A 20,667-nucleotide genomic window follows, 5' to 3' on the forward strand; every position below is an offset into this window, starting at 1 on the left:
TGCGCTGGATTTCATCCATTCAACCGGTATACAAATTTCATAGATGTTTTTACAACGAGCTTGTGACCGTCACGGCAAGTGCGTCTAAATTAGCATAAAGAAAAAATAGGAACATATTAAAATTAACCAGTGCTACTAGTGCTTCACATTCCATAGAAGTAAATGTAAATGTAGTGCAGTGGGCCTTAAGGAATACTGGGAAGATTGACACCGGTGGTTTGCGCCCTTCTTAAGGCCGGATGCTTAAGGCTTAAGTTTATTCCCTCACGCGCAATTTTTCAATGCACACGTTTGTCGCCTCGCCGTTGTTTCCATTGCATTTTTTTCACCAAAAATCTGATGTTGCTTTGTAGAAGGACTTCTGGGCTCATTATTTATAAGTACAACACTTAAACCACAACATCCAGTCTCCTGTAAATAAACACTTAATTCAACTGAATTCCTGCCCTATCATGAGAGCACTGCCTGTTTGCGGTGAAGTGCAGGGAAAGCTTTTGCATTGGCATCGTGGCTGGACACGCATGCTTGCGGTGTGCATTGATGCATGGGGTGGTGAGAGTTTAAGAAGTCTATAGACAGTCTATAGACTGTCTGTAGAGTATCTTTATAAGGAAATGCGGCAAGGGGGTACACATCGCAGTGCATAAGTCATCACTAGCACAGCATCCGATGTTCTTCTTACTGTGTCTCTGCAGCAATTTATGGCCCACAGCATGTGTCCCGTGTTGGAGAAGAGTGGCGTACAGTTGGAAACCATCAACCTGAACAACATCGCACCGCAACTGCTCGCCTTGGCGGACCAGGACGTCTACAGCTACGTCTTTCGATACCAGATAGGCGCAGTCTCGAGTGAATCGGCATCCCGGTACGTACGTCGTTGTTTCTTTGCGAACCCAACAGTTTTATGTGCCGTGATAGATGTCTTAATGATTATTTTATCAGCCAGCAGTGCAACATCGTATGTACAGACGCTTTCTGGCATACCGCAGGCGTGTACCATATGGTTCTCCTTTAAAGGAAACAGTTTGTTTGGTTTGGTTTGGTTTATGGGGTTTAACGTCCTAAAGCGACTAAGGCTATGAGAGACGCCGTAGTGGAGGGCTCCGGAAATTTCGACCACCTGGGGTTCTTTAACGTGCACTGACATCGCACAGTACACGGGCCTCTAGAATTTCTCCTCCAAAGAAATTCTAGCCGCCGCGGCCGGGATCGAACCCGCGGGAAACAGTTTGTATTGAAGGATACATCCGCTCAGCGGTTATGGTGCTCGGCTGCTGACCCGAAAGACGCGGGTTCGATCCTGGCCGCGGTTGCTGGAATTTCTTTGGAGGAGAAATTCTAGAGGCCCGTGTACTGTGCGATGTCAGTGCACGTTAAAGAACCCCAGGTGGTCGAAATTTCCGGAGCCCTCCACTACGGCGTCTCTCATAGCCTTAGTTGCTTTGGGACGTTAAACCCCGTAAACCAAACCAAACCAAACCGTAAATTTTTATACCTATTCATTTGGGATCCACTCATAAGACTTGCAACGCGGGCATGTGTTGAATAAATACTAGTATTTTGAGCATCAATTCAAATCTTGAGTTTAATCAAGGCGGTAAGACAGTTCCTGTATCACCTTGTACAGTTCCTGTGCTCCCTCTAAGTGTTAGCCTTACTGTAGGTACAATAGACGTGGAGCTGAGTATGTATGGTGTCCCGACAACGCAGGATCACACTTTGGTTCAACGGACAGAACCCGCACTCGGCGCTGCTGGCCGTAAACCTCCTGCACACGGCAGTCCTGCGCAACCTGACTGGACACAAGACCGCCGCCATTCGGTTCACGAATGCCCCGGACACCTTCCAGGCACGGTGCCACGAACGCAGTCAGAGACGATGGCGAAAGGGATTCAGCGCCTGTTCGCCCGTTACATTAGTGTCGCAGTCGCATAGACCAGGTTTTTGCGAATTGCCTGCTTTAATAGCGCCCGTGTTATATAGGCACGCGTCCTGTTTTATGCGACGATTTCATGATTTTTATTCATTTGTAGGTACCACAAGGCTCATATTGGCCAAGACAAGGATATATAAGCATTAACACACTATTATACATGATATGCAAATTTTACGAGCTTTCACTACATGCTTGTAATCTGAAGCTCCTGCGACTTCTGTATCCCCTCTTAATAAACTGCCAATTAGCAGAGAAGCAGCAAATAACATCCATGAAATTTGGTATGAGTAATCGATCCGTAAAATTAATAAATAGAACACCGGCTCATATGCTCTGATATTTGGTTTCTCAGCGAACTTGAATTGTTTGGTTTGAGTTTTTGTCTAGTCTGTGAGTAAATTAATTTGGCTTAATTTGGCTTAAATCTTATGCAGTCTTTATTGTTAATCGCACGCCTGGTTTTGGTTTATTTTCTGCTAAGCTTTTTTTTTTTTAAAAAAGTAGCGTTCCAGCTGGTTTCTTCTCTGGTTCGTTGAAAAATCTTAAGCGGGCATGAATATTTTTTCACGCTATGAGATGAAAAAAATATAAATATCATTTTTTTTATTTCTGGTAGAGGATATGCGCGTACTTTGGCGAGGTTGAAACATAATACTATACACAGCACTTGCGACCGGCACTACACGCAGAAAATCACATGAATATATCATGTGATTTGGTGTAAAAGGACTCAAAACTCTGAAAAAACGTATCAAGTCACTCAACATCAATGTATCCACGCAGAAGCCAGTACGACTTTTTAGTAGCCAACGAGAAAGAAAGTGTATTTATGTGTCTCAGTTCACAACGTGCATCTGTATCTCTTATGTGTTGTTTTCTTTCTGCATCTTACATCCACACCACATCCACACTACATCCACACCCTCACCACCTGAGCAGGGGGTAGATGGCGCTACTAGTTAAGGAAAGGAGAGCTGGGGTATCAAAAAGGAAAGACGCGATAAATGTCTTTCTGGATGGAAAGGAGCTTGAACAAAGGGCAGTAAGAATGCCTCTGCCCATTAATCTTCGACAACCGACCAAATTTTCGTCTTCACTAGTTCAGAGTTAATGCCCTTGTTAAAATAGCAAATCATTCAGCTTCCCGCGTCCATATCGATATTCACCCTTAGGTTCCCCCGCCTTTGACTTGAAGTTTTCCTAGACCAAGCGTCTCACATCCCCGCCCTTCTGCCCGTGCATCCCACTACACTTGTCCCTTGTCGACACAGCCAGATCTGTCGATCCATCGAAGTCAATGGCCTATGTCATCATCATCATCATCATCATCAAGAACCTGACTACGCCCACGGCAGTACGAATGCCTCTCCCATACCCTTCCATATGAACCGGTCCTTGGCAGCCGCGGCCACCTTGTCCCAGCAAACTTCCTAATCTCAACCGCCCACCTAATCTCTGTAAATAATGCCGTACTTGCCGAGGCAAATACTAGCCTTCTTGTCGAAAAGTGCCGACGTACTAAGGCTTTCCTCCAACCGTTTGTTCAAGGCTCTGTTGTCAAAAATTCCAACTTCACTGTTTCCTATCTGTTCTGCCTTGCTGGGTGGGCATTTGAACGACGCTTTGAAGGCAGTTATGAAGGAGGAGAGCGGAAAGGGCAACTGCAGGGACGTACCAACGACATCTCTAGAGCATCCCATTTGTCCCGGGCACAGTGAAGTCCGATCCCACCATACCCCTGCGGTCGCCCCTGCAGATGTTTCGGGCCGTGATCAACGGGCGTGTGGTGACCGCGGCACGCTTTGACGCAGGCCGAGGAGACCGTGAGCGTACTGCTGAGCTTCTTCCGCGAGTTCGAGCTGGACAGCCCGAGGAGCCAGAACGCCGCCGGCTACGTGGTGCACCTGGTGTTGGTGCGCGTGCTGTGTGCAGTGTTCGTGCCCACCGCGCTGTGCTACCACGCGACGCACTTTGTGGTCGTGGTGCTGGGCGAGCGCGTGTCGGGCGCCAAGCACCAGCAGCTCTTGACGGGCATCGGCGGCGCCCTCTTCTGGCTGGGCCACCTTCTCTTCGACGGCTGCCGCGGGCTGGTGCACGCGTTCGCGTTCACCGTCGCCACGGCTGCCTTCCGGCCCTTTCTCAGCTGGAGTTTCGTCTGTGAGTCAGAACTTCATTTTTTTACAGCGCGAGCTGTCATTTGCACGTTCGGCGAAAACCCGTCGTCGTCGTCCGCGTCCGCGCCATCTCCCTTTCTTCTTTTTCCACTCTCTCTCTCTCTCACCCGTGTCGCTCGCTGCGTCTCTCCTGCCGGACACCCCCCTTATATGGATGGACAGTGTCATGTATCTACTGTGCTTAATCCGTGCCGTGCTAGCACGCAGAATACATTTGATTGACCACCTGATTCACATAGCAACTTCATGAGTGAACAAAGCATAACAGTGATAAACAATGCGAAACTAAGATAAACGATGAAAAACCGAGATACATATTACAAAACAATGCCCTCACAGTGCTATTGCACCTAATTCGCATTTAGCCTAACTACACAGGTCGACCGCAATTTTTTTACATTTTCTCTGTGCTGTTGAGAAGAGTTCAAGAGAAGACATTCAGCAGAGGTGTAACATTAAGACAGAAAGAACGCCAACCAAAAAAAAAATAGAAACCAAAAACACGACGTTTCAGAACCCACTCGGTTCCCTATGAGGTGCGACTGCGGGCGAGTTGCAGCTTCCCTTTTAAGGCGAAAGCCTTTAATGGCTCATTCTCCCATCCGTCCGTCCAGCGTTACATCCAGCGCCTGGGGTGACTCATCGACAAGCGCAGCTGCCAAAAGGTGACGTCATCTTGGTCGACAGGCGTAGCTGTTGGCGCGGCGGCGTCGAGCGCTGCTCCGTCGTCAGTCGGCGTGCGGCAGCTAGTGGGGGAGGATGGCTCCCAAGCGGTGCAGCCGTAACAAACATAGGCAGTCATTGGCAGTCGAAGTAGCGCAACAAAGGCTTTCGCCTAGCGCACTTTAGGCTGCCAAAGTGCCCCCATAGTTTTTTAAGCCCTCCTTTGGTCATCCGCCGTGTCCCTGAACGTAGACCGTGGACGTAAGAGGGGGAAGGGGGAATAAAAACGGAAAACTTCATCGACTGCACTTTCGCTCTTTCTTCGTTTCAGATGCCATATTTGTCATCTTCCTGATGTACACTTTCGTGGCCATCAGTTTAGCCTACTTGTTCTCGTTTTGGTTTGACAACGCATCCAAGGCCTTCTACACGATTGCCGGCATGTACCTCGTTGGTGGTGAGTTCTTATTCAGGTGTCCTCGAGAAATGCCACTGAGATATCCACGGGGGACACTCCATTTCGCAAATGCTCATGGCAAAAACACCTGTGACCACTTTGCACCCATTGTTTCCACTGAGATGACAACAGACGTGGAAAGTTGTGTATGCCACAATGCCGTCTAGGGAAGCAGTTGGTTTAAGCGCTGTATGCGCCGGTCCCACCGAAGCCAGTTCCTTCTAATATTCATTAGGCTGAAGACTATAACGAACCGATTTCAACAATTTGGTTGATTTTTAGTTCGTTAGCAGTCCATCCCCCCCCCCCCCCCCCCAGATTTCGCCGAAGTTTGTCTTCCGAATCCTATGGCATGTGGTAGGGGCACCCTACCCCCAGTGGCAGGTGACTGATATAAATCGATGAAATCTGGGCAGGTTGATTGTACAGCAAGGATTGTACAATGTTTTGTCATTAAGTAACTAATATTAACGAATCAAATTTGATCTTTATTTAATGGCACATGATTGCATTGCGAAATTGAAGGCCGTGAACATTTATTAATCGGCAATGTGATTCCAAATATCGAACCTGAAGACTTTCCATTAGAAAGTCCACTGAGTTTGCTTTTCACGCATTGCATATTTATAAAATATCGTCGCTAGCACGTCCAATGCATCAAATGCAAGCGTCGTCTGTGTATTTGATGATGTATAAGGAGTTGACTTAATTTCGGTAAAGATACTACGCGCAGTAACACCTTTTTATATGTAATGTGGAAAAGCCAGCTCAACAAGCTGTCAAATGCGTATTATTCACGTTCGATACATCGAACCAGACTGACGATTACGAAAGTTTAATTGCCGGGCTCCCCTTCGCAATTGACGGCCTTTAATTTCGGAGTATAATCTTGTCTTTTAAAATCAAAAGCAAACAAGGTGATTCGTCGATTTTAGTCAAGTAATCGTATAATTTATCTATTTATTACAGATACATCAAGGGCCCTTGGGTGAGGGCTTTACATGAGGGGTTATTGAACTCTATCACATACACAATGTTCGCATTCCTGTACAATCAAGCTTCACAGACCGAACCGACGTATTTCTTGCAGCTTTCAAAATGCAAAATCTGAAACGTTAAAAAAATCACTCAGTATATTATAAAGTGCGTACACTGAAGCACTGGCGCAAATCAGACCGTTAAACTCATGCCTGCCGCAGATTTTTTTCCGTTGCGGCTGCTGAACTTGCTCTGTTTAACGCGCAGCTCTGTGCTGGTGCTTTCTGTCGTATAGTCCGATACAACTCAAGAACAAAGCGGCTTATCCCCGTCAAAGGACTCGCTTCCAGCCAATGGCGTCGAGGGATTTTCATGACCCTGCTAACAAAGCAGGGAATCGTAGATGGAAGGGGATAATCCCGAAGGGGATAACCCCTTCCCTCTAGGGTCAGGGATAGATTCCTCTCTGCATTGCGGCGCCGCTCACTGCATTGTCACGTTAGCAGGATCATGAGAATCGGCCGACGCCATTGGCTGGAAGGGGTTCCTTTGACGGGGAAAAGCCGCTGCGTTCTGGAGTCGCATTCGACTATAGAGGGTGCGGAGACTTTTCCCCAAGTCACCACCTGGGCTGCGCAGGAGTGCTGGGTTCCCTGTTTTCCGCCGCCGTGGACCTGTTTGTGTTCTCGCCTAGCGACCGACCAGGGCTACGGAGCCTCATGACGCTGCCCTTCCGTTGGGTGCCTACCTACCACGCCAACAGGGGCATCGTAAGTGTTCTTCACTGCACATGCTTCGATTTCCGTTCTCCGCTCTCTGTTGGGTAATCAGTGGCGGAAAAACTAAAACGTTAAATGCAAGTTCTGCAGAGATCTATTGCCATCGATTGGCCACGCAAGCCCGTGTAAATCTTTCGACACCATGTTCTTTTAGAGCGAAAATTCTACTACTAGAGGTACAACTCAGAGTTTCGCCGGGCTTCGCGCGTTTGACCTTGAAGCTCGACCAAGGTCAAACCAAGCGCGCAATGAGAACGCTCTCGAAGCGATTCTCCGAAAAATCTAAGAGAGCTCTTGACCTCCCAATTGCAACATCCAGCCAACGTCTCCTCGGCCTGGGGATGACGAACACCTTTGGGGAGCTGCGCGAGGCTCATCTCAGCAATGAATACTTGCGATTAAGCAAAACACGTGCGGGTAGCCGCCTACAGACCCGCCTCCACATCAATTACACAACCCAAGAGGAGAAGCGGGTATCCATGCCCGAGGCCTGGCGCTTCGCACTAAAGGTTAGCCCCCTCCCCAATAACATGACAAAAGATGCCCATGATGGGCGCCGCCTCGCGCGAGCGGAGGCCATTTCCGAGCAGTATGGTGCTCGACCAGGGGTATTTTACACGGACGCGGCCGGTCCACACCATGGGGGTTGGTACACCACTGCCGTTGTCCACCAAAACAATCCAGTTCAGGGCCTCACCTTCCGTGCCCCCAACATTACATCGCGGAGGAAGTTGCTATCGCACTTGCACCTGCGGATCCAGCGTCCCGAGTCATTATCACCGACTCAAGGGAAGCTTGCCGCAATTTTGAACAGGGCCAAATTCCAAATCGTGCCTTCCAAATTTTACACAGATGTGAGTACCGGGATTTCCCAACCCGGCGCACCATCATCTGGGCCCCGGCAAATGCGGGGATAGAGGGAAATAAGGTAGCGGACACTACCGGCCGCGCACTTAACCACCGGGCATCGCCTCTCTCGCCGCCTGATCCGGCTACTGATTTTAATCCGGCTATTACTTTTCGGGCGATCTCTCTCCTGTATCAAAACGCTCACGGCCGATACCCACCCCCCTGTAAAGGCCTCAAGAAGGCCGAGGAGCGTTGGCTTCTTCGCCTCTACACCAACACGGTACTGTGCCCGGCAGTGCTCAAACATTTCAATTCGGCCTTTTCGGGCGAGTGTTCACACTGTGGGGAAGTGTTTGCGGACACGTGTCACATGGTGTGGGCATGCCCTGCCATCCTGCTTTCCCACCCCACCCCACCCGAGAAGACTGGGAGGCTGCCCTGCTCGGGTGCTCAACTCTCCAGGACCAACGAGCCCTGGTGACAAGAACCCGGGCCGCCGTGGAGGCCACAGGAGTCCCGGACTAGGGATCCCTCCTAGTGATTGTGAGGGCCGGGCCCTTGAGGCACGGTCCAAGCAATACCTCTCTTGTATATAGTATAAATAAATGTTTTACACCACCACCACTTCCCCCAAGACTAACATGGTATGACTGTGTGTCTTGCTGCGCATAGACAAGATATGCCTGTATGGTATGGTCGTAGCTAATGACCCGCAAACACGTGACCGTTGACTAGTGGTCGCCTGACCTTTGAACTTGTGTTTCTTCACGCGAGGACGTAGCAATGACGTCACACCATTCTTCGCTTAGATACCACCGCCTTTGCTTTCGCTCGTCTACTACGCTCACGTCAGGGCGAACCTGAGCAAATTTTTTCACCTTTCACTTCTTCTTCTTGGTGTTCATGTTCTTCCAGATAACCTAAATCGCACGGATAATCTCTCCACCCACCTACGCGGTTCTGCGCACTGTGTACCCTACACAAGGTTGATTACGCAATGCATATTATATTATTAGACACAGATGGGCTGTATTTTCATACGGGTCACTTCTGCAGTACTAACGCGAAAGTGGGTCCTGAAATGAATTTCAACATTTAAAAATCAGCGTCATTATCAACGCGCCACCCGCGTTGTCACGCTCACAAACGCAAATAATTTTCTCAAGTATTTGCTGATATTAAGAAAATGTGAGTCGGTCTTGTTCCGACAAAGCCTGCTGATGCAGAAGTGCAGTGCGTAGCCATTTTGGGGGCAAGTTTGTCGAAAAGGTTAAAGATAGAATAATTGAATACTTTAACGCTATGCTGCGTACGTTGTGAAACTGAACGATAGCCAGCGTAAGCGTTGCCTCCCCCACCCCGTTTTATTTAGTACCTTTGCCCCTTTTTAGCCATTCTTTAATCGTTCCTTTGACGACTACGGTCTAAGGGACCACACACAATAAGCCGTACAGTTATCGCGCCTTTAATAATTATAACTCGTACAAAGAAAGAAGCGCACATAGCATTCGAGAGGCGCGTTTGTATGATACTGTCTGCGTCTTAAGACCACGCGTCTCTCGCTATGACAACGTTTAAGGTGAAGAAAAAAGCCGGCCGCTTTTTGCAAACTCAGAAAGTACGAGGCGGAGCTCGAGCAGGCACTTTTGAATTAATAACATGGCACTTTTTTTTAGATGAAGAGTATTTACATAACTCTCTTTTAAAACATATTGGGTACTTGACCAAAGGGTTGACTATTAATTGTGTTACCGATCAGAACCAGTGAAACTCGACAAAAAACAGGATGGCCATCTGTGCCAGTCTGGGGAAATGTGTGAATTTAGCTATAGCGAAATATCTTTGTGGGGAGCAGCATTTCGGCATCTTTTAGGCGTAACACCATTAAGTACTTAAACCAGGAATCGGAGGCTTTTTTCATGTCTAAATTTTAAAGTGACGCTGGCACTGAGGCACCACTGTTAGAACAAATCCATGGGCGGCCAAGAATCCACACGCGAACGCGGGAAGTGTGAGGTGTCACTGTCATCTCTCTACTATATCGAGACCAAAGACTTCCGTGTCAATCTGCTGCTCGAAGGTAGTATTGGCCAACAGGCTTGAGACCTCATGAATATACGGACCTAGCTGGCTAGTTTTTTCCTGGAGTTATAGACAGGCCATGTTTGGGCCCTGCCGGACACATAAACAGGGGAGCAGCATTTTCGCATCGTTTAGGCGTAACACCATTAAATACTTCAACCAGGAAAACTTTTCCTGTTTTTTCTAATTCTATTCTAGTTATATTCTACTCAATTTTATTCGGTGCAGTTGTAAGCACTAGTACGGACTATTAGTGGTTAACATATCGTATTTTCCCACCTTTGATGACGTCACGCCGTTTCGACCAATGAAAAGTATTGTAACACCGCTACTTTTTGGTCGATGCCGGGAATTCATCACGATGAACCAACTAATGATTTAGGAAGCATGCCTCCCCTGTTTATGTTTATGGATTATGGGGGTTAAAGACCCTGGCGTTAAAGAACCCCAGGTGGTCGAAATTTCCGGAGCCCTTCACTACGGCGTCCCTCATAGCCTGGGTCGCTTTGGGATGATGAACACTTCTAAACCATAAACATAAACAGGGGAGGCATGCTCCCTAAACCATTAGCTGGCTCATCGAGATGAATACCCGGCATCGACCAAAAAATAGCGGCGTTACAAAACTTTTCACCACTAATAATTCATACTGGTGCTTAGAACTGCACCGACTAAAATGGAGTAGAATATAATTTTAATAGAATTGGAACAAAATTAGAATGTAATTGAATAGAATTAGGATATACTTGAAATAGATTGGAATAGAAGTGGAATGGCATTTAGAGAGAACTGAAATACAGTTCGAATGGAATTCGAATATGATTCAAGTTCTTTCGCGTTATTCTCACGCAAGTTCCTGGAGTGCGCCCTGTAACTTTTCTGTGTTCTTACGCCTTTCCTTTGGCCCCTTTTATTGCATCGCAGACCAAACTCATCCTGCTTCGCAAGGAGCACCTAATCTGTTCGGAAGACGGCCTCTCGCTGAAGCAGTACTGCCGAGAAGACTTCGTGCACTTCACGCAGAGGCTGGAGGAATGTTGCCCGCCGCTCAAGAACGCCTGTACGTAATGTGCTCGCGTGTTTCACACCTGGACCTGTACAGTTGTTGCCAAGCGCCACCAGATGAGACACCCATGAGTTTTGCAGAACATGCGTAAAAAGAAGGATGTTGCAATGGGTGGTTGCACTGTGACGAAATGTGTTTTCTTCGTGCAGTCACAGAAACAACAGCAGGAAAAATATGAAGGAGGTGCGCCTTTTACTGCCTAACTAGTGTGTCTGCTCTAAAAGAATGTAAATTAGTTTTTTGAGCAAATGAAAGACGCAGTAACTACCTCACATATCGATGGACACTTAACCGTTTCTTGAGGGAAGTAAGTAAGGTGGAAGTGAAAACAAAGAACGATCGCCTTAGTACATGGAGTACTGGCTTAATTCGGCCATTTGAAGCTTTTTACATGCGCTCACATCTTACAGCAAACGGAGAGTTTCTATTTTTTACCATCAAACGCGGGTTCAGCAGAGGGAGTTTTATCCCGCGCCCTTACGCTCAATAGACGACCGCCATGACAGACCCATCGTGGCGGGTCACCCTGTGGAACATAAAAGGCATTATGGTGCATATTAATTTAAACCTATCTATATTCAAGAAATTCAAACAAATCCAACTGATTCACTTCAATCAATCTGTTTTAATCCTACGTGGTTGAATTGACTCGTTTTCTAGTCAAAACTGGAAGTCAGACATCAACAGTTCTCATAATGTAACCGATGCAGCTACCTGACGCTCCTTAACTCTAACACCCCCCCCCCCCACACACACACACACATCCCTTGGGCCAGTTTTTCTATACACTAACGCAGCTAATAACAGTTGATTCTCACCGCAGATTCCGCCGACCGCCTGCAACCCTTTAGCATCGGGCTGAACACGGGCCTCTACGAATTCCTTTCCCTCTTCCTCGAGGGCTGCATTTGCTTCGCCTTGGTCAACTTCCTCGATTCGGATCTTCTTCAGCGCCTCTGGTCATATTTTAGCACCCGCGAGCCGGCCGCCCTGAGCAAAGCGTCCCTAGACACTTCAGAGGACGAAGAAGTGGCGAAGGAGAGGCAGCAGGTAGAGGACATCTACAACAACCACGACCTCGAACACCACGCACTGCTCGTGCGGGGTTTGAGCAAGACGTACGGCTTCATCCGGCCGCGCTTTGCAATCGACAACGTCACCTTCTCGGTGCGTCGAGGAGAGTGTATCGGCTTCGTGGGCGTCCTGGGCACCGGCAAGACCACGCTCGTCGGCGTTCTCGGAGGCGAGCTGTTCCCGACGTCCGGGGACGCCTTCATGGGCCCCATGTCCCTCACCCGCCACTACCGACAGTGGCTACACAACGTAGGCTACGTTCCGTACGCCGGGGGCTTCCTGGAGACGCTCACGGGCCGAGAGATGATCTGCCTGCTCGCCGCCCTCCGTGGAGTCCAGGATGTGCCTCGTGTCACGAGGTCTCTCCTGCGCATCGTGGACCTCGTCGAGCCGGACGCGGCCATCGCGTCGTACGGCGTGGGCGCCCGGTTTCAGCTGTCCCTGGCCCTGGCGCTGATGGCCTTCCCCAGGCTCTACCTCCTGGACCTTCCGGACTTGGACACGCAGACGCGTGCTTTGGTGCGTCGGGTGCTGGAATGCCTGCGCCAGTACAGCACCGTGGTGCTGACGTGCGAGCACATGCACCTGTACGAGAGCGTCTGCGACCGGATCGCCATCCTCGCGGCCGGTCGCGTAGAGTGCATTGGCTCGGTGAAGGAACTCAGCGACAAGTACTGCCATGGCACCACGATCACCATCTACACGTTCCCCGACCGCAAGTATGACCTGGAGCACCAGCGACTTATTGTAATGGAAACGATGAACCACTTCCCGACGTGTGCCCTGGTGCGATGCTACGAAGGTATTCTGGAGTTTCGCATTGCTGAGCCACCGGCTAGCCTCTGCGAAACGTTCGACCGCCTACTGTTCCTGAAGCGGCAGCACAAGTTCCACTTTTTTTACGTCAGCGACACTACGCTGGACCAGATATTCGCCAGCCTCGGCCGCAAGCACGTTGGTCTTAAAGCTCTCGACTAAGAGGACTGCATACCTAAGCGGCTGGCTTCCTGGTTAAATTTACGAATGACCACGTGATAGGGGAGCTTATGAAGAAAGTGTATGTGTGTTTGGGGGGGGGGGGGGGGGGGATTGGACGGGTATTTGTTCACCTGCCAGATTACGGTTTGTTAGCAGCAAACATAATCTCCACTTCGACGGATGCGCTGATGACTAGACGTCGTCTCTTTCGTTTGTTGGCTCCCGCAAAAACTGATCACCTCTTCGAAGCCAAACTTATCCGCGAAGAGCGCGCCGTCGCTTGGCAGCTGATATTCCTGCCTCGTGTTTACGTATTTATTTATGTATTGCAATACTCTCAGGTCCCAGAGGGTGTTATAGAGGGGGGTGGGTGTACATGGGAGAAGAAAAAATTATACATTCCAGGTAAAGACCGGAAAGATGCAAACCATATTGCAAATCATATTGCATATTTTGATCTATGATTTGCTTGATGATGGTTGTCTTTAAGGATGACGTCTCTTAAAGGCAGGCAATAAAGAATAGAAGACTGTTCACCTCTGTGTTGTCCTTCGGTAAAAAAGGAAATGTGAAGCACATTTGGTTTACATAGATGGAAACTTTATGCGGACAATCAACACTTGATATGGGAGCGAAGAAAATAAAATCCTGTTTAAATTTAGCAGAGCAGAACGTTGGGCCAGTTGGTGCAGCGATATATTCAGGAAAACTTTGCGCAGATAAAAGATGGGAGGGAGGAACACGAACACACACACGAGCGCTCGTGTTTGTGCCCCTTCTAGTGAGACTCAATTATTATTGTAACCGAGCACTTAAGGCGGGTTAGACAGGGTGAGGCGGGTATATATTTACACTTCGATGGGTTAAAAATCATTAGCTATCCTTGACACCAAATAAAAGACTAAGATCGAATTGATGGAGGGTACTATCAAGTAGATCATTGCACGAAAAGACCACAGTTGCCGCCAAACAGTTCAATAGAAGAGTTAATTCCAATCTCAAGGTGGTTAATATAAATTGGAAGTAGTAAAGAGCCCACAGCTGACTACCTTGAGGAGCACCGGATGTTAAGCCACATCGTAGTGATTTTAAGGATTGAAAATCGATGAAAGTAAGGTAATTCATAAATCCATTGTCTAAGGACGACGCTATGATATTAGTTACACAAAAGCTCAGTCGTACAAAAATTCTTCCCAAATCAGTGCTGACAAGAACTAAAGATCGAGTTATTTTCCCGATACGAAACTAAGGTTCCAATATTTTAAGTGTCTTTAAGGAGGAGTAATGCATTCCAGACCTTATGCAAGGCTTTAGAAAAGCCTTAATTACGTTCAGTTATAAATATACTGTCTAAGCACGATACTATGATATTAATTGCACAAAAGCTGAGTCGTACAAGAAAAAAATTGTTCCGCAAACCGTGCTGACAAGAACCGGATATATCGAACTCTAAGGGGGTCGCGAAATAGTTAGATATATAGATAATTTGATATCGAAAAAATTACGATAGATAAGCTTACTTGCAGGCCACAAGCAAGAATACATTGTACCAATGCTAGCAACGCGCATCTTGCAGCGACGTGTCGCCTGCCAGCGTATTGACAGCGTACCACTTGCTACGCGTTGCAAAACGGCTTCGCATTGAACACGCATCGCACGACGCTTTGGAACCAGCCACTGCGTAACCTAAGGAGTCTAATATTGTTACCAGTACACGATAAAAAATTGCAAGGATACTTAAACAACTAAAGTGTTGAGAGGCGGAAGCCGAGGACACTATGCCGTGACGACTTCCGGTGGATGTGACGTCACACCGTTACCGTGGCTATATCGATACTCAAATTATGCATCTAAATGAGGAACTCCTCGCTACCCTGAAAGACAAATACATCAATACTTCCACTGAAATTCCCATCCCTTCAGGATACACGGGTGCTCAGAACACCAACATGGACGCCGACATCACGGCAGGAGAAGTCCGCGCCGCCCTCAACCAGATTAAAACCACCGCGGCCGCTGGCGACGACCACATCACAAACAAGATGCTTCGTAACCTCGAAGATCAGTCCGTCGAGGCACTCACGGACCTCTTCAACCAACACTGGCATGAGGGTCGCCTTCCAGAGACTTGGAAGCATGCCAAAGTGATTTTCATACTTAAGCCAGGCAAACGACTCGAGCTGGGCAACCTTCGGCCCATCTCGCTCACGTCCTGCCTGGGAAAGGTCATGGAACACGTCATACTCATAGACTCCACACTCACGTAGACCAAGAGGACCTTTTCCCCCCCACTATGATCGGCTTCAGGACCGGCCTCTCCACTCAAGACATTATGTGGCAAATCCAACACGACATCCTCGATCCGAGACCCATCCGAGCTACACGAACCATCCTAAGCCTAGATGTCAGCAAGGCTTTCGACAACGTGTCACATGCTTCCATCCTGGCAAACCTCTCACAAATGAATGTAGGCACTCGCACTTACAACTACATCGCCGACTTTCTTCATAACCGCACAGCAGAACTTCACATTGCAGACCTCCACAGCGAGAAGATCACACTAGGCACCCGAGGAACACCACAAGGAGCAGTCCTATCTCCGTTCCTTTTCAACACTACAATGAGAGGCCTCCCTCCGCTCCTGGAAGAGATACCTCACATTAAACACTCAATATATGCCGATGACATTACCCTGTGGACCAACTCTGGCTCTGACGGGGAAATCCAAAACTTCCTCCAAACAGCAATCAATAAAGTACACTCCTTTGTACAGGCGAACGGGCTCACATGCTCCTCCACGAAGTCCGAATTACTAGTCATCAGGGACAGACGAGCTCGCCTGCCCGTACCCGACCCGCAAGAACCTATTGTGCTTCAAGTCGACACCCATCCCATACCTCCGGTTCGCACCATCCGCGTTCTGGGTATGTTAATACAGAACAACACGCAAAACTCGGAGGCCATTCAGCGCCTCCGCACCACAGCCAATCAGATCAACGGCCTTATCCGCCGCATCAGCACCCGCCGGAGAGGTATGAAGGAGGATGACCTCTGTCGGCTCACGCAAGCTTTCCTCATTAGCAGGATAGTCTACTCCTACCCCTACTATCACCTCCGCCGGAAGGACGAGGAAGCTGTGGACAGCATTATACGTGCAGCGTACAAAGCGGCAATGGGGCTACCTCAGTACGCCAGCACACAGCACCTCCTCCAACTCGGCATCTACAACACGCTCACAGAACTCATAGAGGCACACAAGACCGCCCAAATCCACCGCCTCTCACGCACTAAACACGGGCGGCTCATACTTGACCGTCTCAACATCAACCCCATAGGCGACGTCCACCCCACGACGCCCATTCCGATAGGGGTCTATAGCCGCCTAGTTATAAAACCAATCCCCAAAAACCTGCTACCTGGCCGCCATGATACGCGCCGTCAGCTGAAAGCCCAAGCACTAGATGCCACATACCTTGCCGACGAACACGCAATATACGTAGATGCTGCACGGCAAAGTGCAAACACATTCGTGGCTTGTGCAACCATGCCACAGTCTACTATCGTCACCGCCGCCACAGTAGTAGCTCACTCTCCGACAGCGGCAGAAGAAACCGCCATCGCGCTGGCCATCGCTGACCCACGTACGCGCACAGTCCTCAGCGACTCCAAAAGAGCTATACAAAATTACTCGGCAGGTTTTATCTGCCACCCCGCTGCACGCATTCTTCGCGGCTGCACTCCCGACCATAAGATCAATCTGGTCTGGGTACCCGCCCACGCGGGAAACTCTGGAAACGAAGGGGTCGACCGACTAGCCCGAGGACTAACCAACCGGGCGGCCGGCCCCACGGACCCAGACGCTCTTGCCGAGGCTCCCCAGACCTTTGCCGAAATTACCAACCTCTACAGAGAGATGAGACGCCAGTTCCCGCCTCCACACCCCGACTTGAATCGAGCGCAAGCCACCTTGCTCCGCAGGTTGCAGACACACTCCATCCTTAGCCATTCTAGACTTTCACTCATCACAGACGGGGAATACGACCCCGTCTGCCAAAATTGTTACCAGGGAGAAATCGCCACCCAGGCTCACATCCTCTGGGGTTGCGCGGGAAATCCGCCCCCTCGAACCTTACTGCCAGCTCCCTCCGAAGACGGATGGAACCAACTCCTCAGAAGGCCAGACAAGAGCATCCAACTGGCACTCATTTCGTGGGCCCAGGAAGTCGCCCCCACCTGGGGGCCACACCAAGCCAACCTGCCCTAAATCCCGCCAATCTATGGCAATAAAGTTGTTTCTCTCTCTCTCTCTCTGTCTCGGGGATCTTAAGTGTTAATTAGGCTTAACTGCACATTTTCCCAACTAATTTGACACAAATCCGGCGTTTTTCCGACCACTCTGCGACAATTTTTGCTATGCCGTGACGGCTTACGGTGAATGTGACGTCACACCGTTGCCGCGGCTGTATCAACGTCTGCGGTATTTCGACGCAATTTTGACGTTTGCCTATAATGAATTACCTAATCAACCTACAGTCATCAAACTTGGCTTCTAGGTTCATTTTTTCCCTACTCTATCTGAAGCAACCATTGGTTTTCTTCTATCTTTCTTTAGTTCCCGAGCTAAACGCGTGTGACACGCTTTGTAAACGGACGACAGTATGAGCCATTAAAAGCTTTCGCCTTAATAAGATGGTTTCCGCAATGCAACCGGCAGTGAATCGAACGAAGCACGCCAGGCAAGGGCCGACGCTGGGCTTCAGTTAGTCAGGTCCGTTTCCCCTCATGGCAGCGATGTGCCCTGGAAAATGGGTGCACAACACAGAAGGTGGCCTTCAAGGACACCCCCATGTTCACCTCGCCACGGGCTTCACAGGGCTAGAGAGCGCTGCCAGAAGGTGTCTAAGATTGCTCAGCCGACCAGACTTCGCTCGCGAAAGTGATCGAAAGACGTTGTTGGGACGAGTGCCGCTTGGAAGGGCGCGGCGCACCTTTCGTTATATGGAGTGTTCCACTGAATGGAAGTTCGACAAACGCAAATAGCGTTATAATTTTGCACGATAGTTTGAAAGGGGTGTTCCGACTGTTCTACATAAAAATAATTCTGTATATATCCGGGCTCGAGTGTACTACATCGTCCGACCTTTTAGGAAAAGTTGAGGAGCTCAACCTACCTGCGTCAAGAAACGAAATCGGCGCTTGTTCTATGCACGTCCAGCATTTTTGAAGAAAATTTTTTGAAATGTTGAAGAAATGTTGAAGGTAATGGTCTGTTTTTTCGACGTGTGGCAAAATAGAGTGTTTCCACCACTGGTATCGAGCAGTTAAGAACTACCATAGAAAACCAATGGGGAACACTTTTGATGGCAGAAAAAACGTTAATAGCAAAAAAAATGCAGGAGTGCCGACGGGAGATCTGCAGATATATTGATTGTTATAGTGAAATCTTACAATACATGAAAAAAATTGCTTTCTTAAATTGACTCCCATTCAAAAATGTTTTTCTCCAGAATTGTTGGTTATGTTTGCAGCTGCCGTATACCTCCATTTTCGTCCCAAGAAAGCACCCCCAAACATTGATGTAACGTCTGTACAGATTACTTAGCAACGATAGTGTTTTGTTTTCATGTGCGTGTTAATGTGTGATAGCTCTAATGTGTGGTCCTCTCCTAAAGCTCCGCAAACCACTGCCAGAGAGACAAGAGCACATGACAGGACTGTTAGCTAATTGTTCAACGTATTTCCCGAATATTAGCCTCCGAAGAACAGAAATACTGAGACCGATATTCTCCACCTGCTGTAGGTTTGCCCTGGCGCTGAAGCCGACAAGAATTCGGCACCTGGCGGCAGCGGGTCTTACGCCGAACAATCCTGATTCTTACACCGCTTGGACTCGGGGACCACATCATCGTTCACTCCTCGACTTCAAAGTAGATCATAGAGCCTTTTATGCTAAGCATACTACTTTAGCTACCACTTCAGCCCTTCACCGTGGTTATGCGCCTCCAAATCACGTGATACATGACGTCACACCACGTGACACGATGGCGTCACGACAGTGGAGAAACGGGGGCCCACCGCGCGCCGTCGCTGTGGTTGTGCGCCTCCAAATCACGTGATACATGACGTCACATCACGTGACACGATGACGTCACGACAGTGGAGAAAATGACGTCACACCACGGGACACGATGACGTCACGCCAGTGGAGAAACGGGGGCCCACCTCGCGCCGTCGCTGTGGTTGTGCGCCTCTAAAACACGTGATACATGACGTCACACCACGTGACACGATGACGTCACGACAGTGGAGAAACGGGGGCCCACCTCGCGCCGTCGCTGTGGTTGTGCATTTCTCCAGGCTTAACCAAGTTAAGCCTCAGCCATTTTTTTTTTCATTTATTTAAGCATCTTCGTCATCCATCATTACATACCCTTTTATGCCCTGAGCCAATAAAGATCTCTTAAAAAAACTGCAATATAGCTGGTAGGGTGTGGCTGTCCGAAGAGCGATCAGAGTGTTGGCTGGACGTATTTCTCTCTTCTTACGTCCATTCTATAGAATGCACTCCAAGCCATACTCGCCTTATGCAAAACGCGGCACTAAAGGTGGCGGGGACAGAATTCCAGGCCCAAGCACTCCCGGAGAGCACCCACTTCTTACCCTTTATAGATTGACATGTCTAGCGTACGCTGCATACTTGGTCACATAGGAATTAGGGCCGGTTAATGAAGTTAACTGAGCGGACGAAAATGAGATAGCCTGCCCTGAATACGAGGTATTCTATGGACATCCCATGAGAAGTGCGGAGGAAGTTAACAACAATAACAATGCTTACTGGCGAGATGGTAAGTGTGCATGATGGAACCCCGCCAACGGATGGTGCCCAATAAGCAGACCAAGTTATTGGCAGCATGTCCTATCTACCTGTGTATTCCACAATATGGTGTGTTCCCCGCGAGCAGAGAAAAGGCGCGGTAGTCTATGACGTCACCGGTAGTATCGAATTGCAGCTCTGTCCGCTCTGTACGGCTACTGTAATCTCATCGACATCGTTAGTCTTTGTACGACGTAAAGCGCAAATCGGAAGAGTAATAAATGTGTCGGGTTTGGTTTTATGGTGGCTAGGCAACTAATGCACCAAACCCGATGTTGCCGTATCTTCCAGCAATGACTCGGGTCTGGTATTGTACCCCACGACTCTAATGTGGGGAAAATAATTCCAGTGCACAAAAAAGGCCCCCCATCATCTAGTGAGAACAGCCGTCCCATCTACCTCACTAGCGTTCCCTCTAAATTAATGGAGCACTTAATTTACTCGCACATCATGACCTTCTTGCAGTCTGTCAACTTTCTGACCCTTCTCAGTACGGATTCCTGAAAAACCTATCCTGCTCTACCCAACTCTCTTTGCTCACGACAACAGTTCCAGTATGGACACGAACACACCCGCGGACGCTCTTAGACTTTGAAAAAGCTTTGGACAAAGTTTCCCATCAATGCCTCTTATTAAAACTTTCACGCCTAAACCTGAACCAACAAGTACATGACTGGCTCCAAAATGTTTTGACTAACCGCCAACAGTTTGTATGGGCTAACAATTGCGCATCTTCCATCTGCCCTGTTACCTCAGG

At 48.7% G+C, this 20,667-nt stretch overlaps 1 protein-coding gene across 1 annotated transcript in view; it reads left to right on the forward strand.

Moving 5' to 3' along the window:
• LOC149365928 (phospholipid-transporting ATPase ABCA3-like) overlaps nucleotides 1–13,036 on the forward strand; it is a 53,641-nt gene extending 40,605 nt beyond the window's left edge. Inside the window, exons 16-22 of the mRNA XM_089569451.1 lie at nucleotides 696–865; nucleotides 1,711–1,849; nucleotides 3,748–4,093; nucleotides 5,105–5,230; nucleotides 6,848–6,978; nucleotides 10,843–10,978; nucleotides 11,808–13,036. Coding sequence (XP_089425577.1) covers nucleotides 696–865; nucleotides 1,711–1,849; nucleotides 3,748–4,093; nucleotides 5,105–5,230; nucleotides 6,848–6,978; nucleotides 10,843–10,978; nucleotides 11,808–13,036 — 2,277 coding nt within the window. The remainder of the gene's footprint in view (nucleotides 1–695; nucleotides 866–1,710; nucleotides 1,850–3,747; nucleotides 4,094–5,104; nucleotides 5,231–6,847; nucleotides 6,979–10,842; nucleotides 10,979–11,807) is intronic.
• The last annotated feature ends 7,631 nt before the right edge of the window (nucleotides 13,037–20,667 follow it).

The sequence above is a fragment of the Amblyomma mixtum genome, chromosome 1 (genome assembly GCF_055824585.1).
Source record: "Amblyomma mixtum isolate Tamu chromosome 1, ASM5582458v1, whole genome shotgun sequence".
NCBI lineage: Eukaryota > Metazoa > Arthropoda > Arachnida > Ixodida > Ixodidae > Amblyomma > Amblyomma mixtum.